Raw genomic sequence first — 7,500 nt, forward strand, 5'->3', positions numbered from 1 at the left:
AGCCAAATTAAACATAAACATATTCTAAATTAAATAAAAGTTAAATATTTCTTAGTCAAAACATTCAGTTTTTGAAGTGGACTCAAAATGACGAATAATTCCAAGAGCATCAGCGAGGATCATCACCAGCAGCTTTCAGTCTGTCAGCATCATGCAAGCATCAGATATCAGACACACAGCAGCAGTTCTGCACAACTTTGCCATTGCTTTTCTAAGTAAAGAAGCACTCGATGGACGTGTTTGCGTTGTGTCATGTGTCTTCTGCAGCATCTCACTCATGAAACAGCGTTCTCAAAACCCAGAACTCAAGTCTCATAACTTGCTCTTTTTTCATTCCATTGCCATGTCTGGTGTTTTTAATGCACAAGTTCATTCTGTGTGCATGTCTAATTATCACATCAGTGTCCTGCAGCACTGTGTGTGTGGTTTGTTCGGAGAAGACAATATCTGTCTGAGATACAACTATTAGAAAATCTGGAATCTGAGGGAGCAAAAACATCGAAATATTGAGAAAATCATCTTTAAAGTTGTTCAGATGAAGTTCTTAGCAATGCATATTACTAATCAAACATTAAGTTCTGATATATTTACAGTAGGAGATTTACTAAATATCTTCATGAACATGATCTTTACTTAATATCCTAATGATTTTCGTCATAAAAGAGAAATGTATAATTGTGACTCATACAGTGTATTGTTGTGTATTTCTACAAATATACGTCTGAGACACTGATGACTGCTTCTGTGCTGCAGGACACTGATGACAAGATGAAATCATAATGTTTGTGGAACTATTATCAGTTCAGCTAATAACCTGTGATATGTGGGTGAATCTCATCAAAATTTATATTCAAAAAACAAAACAGGTTATTGGAGCATGTTTGTCAAGAAAGTACTATTTCAGTATTTTTGCTCTAATTCAATATATATCTTGTCATTTCTTTGTAATAATATGTGAAATTTAGCTACTTCTGAGTGAAAATTGTTTCAAAAGAAGTCCTATAACTTTTTGATTTTCTTTAAACTTTGGTTTCAATTTTAGGGTGAAATACGGTATTAGCTTCACGTGTTTGTGAGATTCACCCCTGAACCACGATACTAAATGATTACCATATTCATATTCCTGTACCTTTAAAGAATAATCCCATGGCACTGGACCAAAATAATGAAATTACAGTATGTACAGTATTAGTAATATGTGTTATATTAAGAATGTGATATCATTTTTCACATACACGACCTGTCAGACGTTTGGGAGTGGTGAGATTTTTTAAATATTTCTGAAAGAAGTCTTTCCTGTTCACCGAGGCTGCATTTATTTGATCCAAAATACAGAAAAAAAGTGAAATATTATTCTAATGTAAACCAGCAGTTTTCTGTGTGAATCTCTGTTAAAGTGTAATTTATTTCTGTGATGCTCCGCTGTATTTTCAGCAACATTCCTCCAGTCTTAGGGTTAGGGTCGTAATATTTCTGTGGAAACTGTGATGCATTTTATTTTTCAGGATTCACAGATAAACAGAAAGTTCACAAGAACAGCATTTATTCGAAATAGAAATCTTTTATAAGATTAGAAATGCCACTTTTCATTCATTTAATGCCTCCTTGATGACTAAAAGTATTTCTCTCTTTTAAAAAAACAAAACAAAAAACAATCCTAATGAGCTCAAACTTTTGAATGAGTGTGTGTGTGTGTGTGTGTTCACTCAGTTACTGACTGTGTGTGCTTTTACAGAAAAGGAAATCCACTACCACTGAAGCTTCCTGTTGGGCTCAAGTGACTGAAAGTGTGTGCTCTATATCACCCTGAACACACCCACAGAAATCAAAACCACAACATTAACTTCCTATTAGCCTCAGTGACGACGCTCTCAGACAAGAACAGAGAGGACATGATGAGCGTCAGACCATCAGAGAAACCTGACATTAGTCAAAGAGAAACTACTGCAGAACAACAACATCACACCGAGCAGGAGGATCATGAGAGCAAATCTCTCCAGAGAACACTTCTATAGTTTCTAAGCCATGTTTAGATCCAGTCACACGTCTAATAGAGCTCAAACACTCATGAGGCGAGAGAAAACACGGATCCAGAGTAATTCAGTCACGAAACAAAAACTCCTCGAGTGTGTCGGTTTCTCACGTCAACGGTACGATTTCCCAGTCAAATGTGGTTCCTCACGTTCATGCAAAGCAGTGTGACTGTGCTGAAGTCACACAAACACCGTGTGTGTGTGTGTGTGTGTGTGTGTGTTTACTTATTAAGTTCACTGTAAAAATGTGATTGCTTCATTCTACTTCATCTGTTTGTTAAGATGCATTTACTTGAACTGTTAAGTTATTTAAACATTTGGTTGAAATATGTCTTTAAGTTTTTCAATTCCATAAAAGTTCATGTTCGTTTAACTTCATTTGGCTAATTTTCATAGTTCACCCAAACTTAGAAAGTATAATAAACCTTTAGTATCGATGAAACAGGACATTTTTAAGACAGCGGAGTACGTTTTTTCAGTTGAATCAGCACATTTTTTAGTTTTTAAAATATAATTAATTTCAATATGAGAAAACCAAGATTTTTAGCTTATAAAAAAAAAACACCACTGGATAAAAAAACAGTGGCACAAACCCTAATTTTTTCCCTCGACTCGTCCTCATTTCTTTGTATTACTCTTAAATTCACACTCCTGTTGTTTTTCGTAATGCATGAACACGTGCTTGTGTTTTGGATAAAGTAATAAATGCAAACGTTAAAATTAAAGTCAAGACATACAAACCAACAAATGAAACCTGTTCAGAGCTTTGAGATGAAATATTAACCATCTTTTCTTCAAACACAAACAGAGTTTATGATGATGACAGTATCGCAGGACTGCATTAGTATTTACACCGGCTCTTATCTGCAGTCGTTATCACTCAAACCCTCATTAACCCCGTGTTTACCAACTCTCTCTTCCTCATCTGACCCACAAACAGCATCATTTACAGCACTAAAGGCTGGTTTACCGTAGTAAAGCTGCTCTGATTACCTGTGCATGTTGATGTGTGTGCTCTCTCGGGCCTGCGGATGCGAGTGAAGTGTTTCTGGCAGGAATTCTGCTGTTCTCCCAGTCTGCTGGAATGTGGTCTGACAGCATTGATGTCCCCCGCTCCTGATCTCAGATCAGCCTCAGACACTTTATGGCTTTTTATAGCCAGAGTCAGTCTAGAGTTCACATGTCTCTTCTCAATGAAAGAGTTCAGAGGTTCCACAGAGAATAGAGTTCTGAGGAATATCTGAGACATTCCAAAGACTATCTTGATCTTCAGTGCATGAGTCACACGATCAGTGATTATCACATAGAAATAGGGCCCGACCTTATCAATAGCTTCATGTCAGAATGTTGCTTGTTTTACTTTTTTTGGCGAAATCTGAAAACTGAAAAAATCTAGATTTTTGCAATAAGGTCCCATTAGTGCATTAACTCAAATATACTAACAGTGGCCATTACATTTGTTACAGTATTTATTATTATTTGTTAGCATTAGTTAATATCTGTTGCATTCCTTTGACAAAGTATATGGGTTGTTAAGATTTTTTGTTTGCTCCCAAACATTCTTTAAAATATATATATATTGTGTGTGTGTGTGTGTGTGTGTGTGTGTGTGTGTGTGTGTGTGTGTGTATGTGTGTGTGTGCGTGCGTGTGTGTGTGTATGTGTGTGTGTGTGTGTGTGTGTGTGTGTGTGTGTGTGTGTGTGTGTGTGTGTGTGCGTGTGTGTGTGTGTGTGTGGAAACAAACGTCCAGTGTCAGCGACAGCAGCACACGACTCATCCAGAGACACACAGAGACTCGCAGGAGTACAGGACTTCCCTTGTACAAGACAAAACACTGACAGAAACGAGCTTTCAGCAAGAACACACACACACACACACACACACAACGGGGCTTTCAGCCTGTGTGAATTAAGTCACTTAGTAGGACACAACACAACACCACTGACCTCCAGCCAGCAGCTGTGTGTGTGTGTGTGTCTGTGTGCTGCACTCTAAAGCTGGAGTCAAACACACTGATATTACAGCTGCTCCTCATGTTGTCATTAACTCTAACTCCTGCTCTATCAGACTCACGCTGTGTTTATGTTTTCCTGCAGCACATAAATCACAGAACATCACGACTGATCGCTCTCTGGCTCCCATAGAATGTAAATATTTTAAGACAGAAGAGAGGAGGGCGTCCCATCGCTGCCTGACTCTGAAACGTCTCGATCATGACATCATCTGATGAGACACTAGAGGACAAAGACAAGTGATGCATGCTGGGAACATCAGAGAACTAGCAACAACTGAACTAAACTAACTCTGGAACAGCTTCACGAACACTTCACTGCGTCACTTTACTGTAGTACTGTAGAAGTAAGGTGAATGATACACCTCTCACACACACAGCGTGATTTCTATGGAAGTGAGTTTATGCCCCACAAATAAATAAATAAATAGAAAAATTCATCGCATCTTTTTATTTCAGAATTCTGACTTTTTTCCCTTACTATTTACATCTTGCATAAATTAACCTCTTGCAATTCTAATCTGACAATTCTAAATCTAAATCTCTGAATTCTAATCTGACAATTTTGAGTTTAAATCTTGCAATTCAGTTCTTTTTTTTAATTATTAATTTCAACTTTTTTTCTCAGAATTATTTTTTGTTATTTTTTAGTTGCAGTTAAACAAAATGTGGTAATTAACTCTTTTTATTCCGTGGCAAAAACGCGCTTTCATCAATTTCGGTATGGTAGTTGTTATATTTAATTAAAGCGCTGTGCATTTGTTCCTTTAGCAAACACTTTATCCACAGTGACATACGTGAGGAATATGGGCAGGGTGCAATATGATCATGTGCTCAATATACTGTATTTACTCAGCAAATATTTGAAGATTTGAAGAACATGTTCAGGATCAGACATGAGAACGACAGAATTACAGTGAAACATATGTGCTTCATACAGACTAATAATTTGATTTGACAGTGACTCTGATCACTGAACAAAACAAACTGTTACTGTTTAGAATCCAGTTGAACAGAAATCAGGTTTAGAGCAAAAACTCACTCAAATGCAATTCACTCAATGCTGATATGAGCACATAAAAACATACTAAAGACCTAAAGAACAAATAATGCATCAGAAAATATGAAATGCAACGGATTGGAGCAAAAGAGAATCAAATTACAAACTTTACAAACACCTCCGATCTAAAAACAACATACAATTCAAAGTAAAACATCAGAGGAGATCAAAGAAAAGTTTAAAGGTAGAGTTCGTGTGTGTGTGTGTGTGTGTGTGTGTGTGTGTGTCTGACCTGTTGTCTGCTCTGTGTTTCTGCTCATCTCCATGAATCGTGAATGAATGAAACGCAGTCAGAATCACTCCGCCACAGTCCGTCACATCCATCATCCATCAGATCACCGCACGCGTGTGTGTTTCTGCTGTAATTCACCCGTGTGTGTGTGTGTGTGTGTGTGTGTGAAGATTTGACTGCCATGAAACACGGACTCGTGGGGGCGGAGCTACAGCCAGCAGCGTCCAATCAGCGCACGGGGGCGTGCATATATCAACAAAAAATATATCCTCTTTTCAAACAATATCACAAACCAAATACGATTCATCTTAATTGATTTTTAAATGGTTCTTCTTACAACGTATCAAATAAAGTACTTTAAGAAATGTACATGTTCCCACATGTCTAATAATGTACAGAAATACTGCAGTGATGAAATGACACAAATTAAAGTGTGTGAATGATGTAGAGATGAAAGCATGAAAACTTCTTTATCGGGTTCCATCTGTGAGGAAGGACATTCCACCACAGAAAAACGAGGCGTTAATGAAGCACCTGGTTATGTAACTTCTTCAAACGTCAGCTCTTCCTCTTCAGTCCTGCTCGCGTGATAAATTCAGACTAATTCTGTCCCTCTGTGGTCACATCTGATCGTTTCAGTCAGACTCTGTGATTCACAGTTTAATGCTGCTGACAGGTGAACTGTTATCTGTTCATCTGTCCGTCTGATAACCAGCTGCTGTTCTTCATAGTTTTTATTTACTGAACCAACAAATCTAAAGCTTTAGGACAGTGTGCACGATAACACGATATAACTCTATCCAACTAAAGAAGAAAATTGTGTGCTAAGACACAAATTTGAACACCCTAGCAACTGAATAATACCCTAACAACCTCAAAGAACACCCTAGCAACCCAGCAACACCCTAGCAACTGAATAACACCCTAACAACCACACAGAACACCCTAGCAACCCAACAACACCCTAGCAACTGAATAACACCCTAACAACCACAAAGAACACCCTAGCAACCCAACAACACACTAGCAACCACACCAAACACCTTAGCAACCATCTAGCAACCAAACAACACCCTAGCAAACACAAAGAATACCCTTGAAACCACCTAGCAACCACACAGAACACCATAGCAACCAAATAACACCATAGCAACCATACAGAAAATCATAGCAATCAAATAACACACTAGCCACCACAGAGAACACCTTAGCAACCACCTAGCAACCAAACACCCTAACAATCACACAGAACACCTTAGCAACCACCTAACAACCAAACAACATCCTAGCAACCACACCAAACACCTTAGCATTCACCTAGCAACCAAACACTCTAACAATCACAAAGAACATCTAAGCAACCACCTAGCACCCAAACAACACCCTAGCAACCACATAGAACACCATGGCAACTGAATAACACCCTAGAAACCACCTAGCAACCATAAGGTTTTATATATATTTGTCTCACCTGCATTTATTTTATTTAAAAAATTAAAAAGCAGTATAAATGTGAAATATTATTCTAGTGTAAAACAGCTGTTTTCTGTGTGAATCTGTGTTAAAGTGTAATGTATTTCTGTGATGCTCCGCTGTATTTTCAGCATCATTCCTCCAGTCTTCAGTGTCACATGATCTTCAGAAATCAGAATAATAATATGATTTACTGCTCAGTTATTATCAGTTATCATTGATGCTCTGTATTCTTTATACTTTGAATGAAGGTCTCTAATGAATGTGAAATTAAAACACAAGGTCTGTTTGATTGTAGGAGCATGAGCTCATAGATGTAATCTGCGTATGATTTATTCAGCACATGAGGATTGATTTCTATCAGTCACTTCCTGTTTCAGGACTGCTGCTTCTGCTCAGAGGCTGAATAAATGATGAGCGATGGGGCTTCAGCGCAGTTCAACACATTACAGATCCTTATAGAACAGCAAAAAATCTGTGTTATTTTAGTATATAGTCTTTATTGATATTGTGAATCAGTTTTAGTTTTTTTATTTTTCATTTTAGTTACATTTACATTTACATTTAATCATTTACCAGACGGTTTTATCCAAAGCGACTTACAAATGAGAACAATAGAAGCAGTCAGGTCAACAAGAGAACAACTACAGTGTACAAGAGCCATGACAAGTCTCAGTTAGTCTAGTATAG

At 37.6% G+C, this 7,500-nt stretch overlaps 1 protein-coding gene across 1 annotated transcript in view; it reads right to left on the minus strand.

Moving 5' to 3' along the window:
- LOC132116460 (rho GTPase-activating protein 28-like) overlaps window positions 1–5,544 on the minus strand; it is a 34,144-nt gene extending 28,600 nt beyond the window's left edge. The window contains exon 1 of the mRNA XM_059525298.1: window positions 5,338–5,544. Within this exon, the coding sequence (XP_059381281.1) occupies window positions 5,338–5,432 (95 nt within the window). The 5' untranslated portion in view covers window positions 5,433–5,544. The remainder of the gene's footprint in view (window positions 1–5,337) is intronic.
- Between the last annotated feature and the right edge of the window lie 1,956 nt (window positions 5,545–7,500).

The sequence above is a fragment of the Carassius carassius genome, chromosome 35 (assembly GCF_963082965.1).
Source record: "Carassius carassius chromosome 35, fCarCar2.1, whole genome shotgun sequence".
NCBI lineage: Eukaryota > Metazoa > Chordata > Actinopteri > Cypriniformes > Cyprinidae > Carassius > Carassius carassius.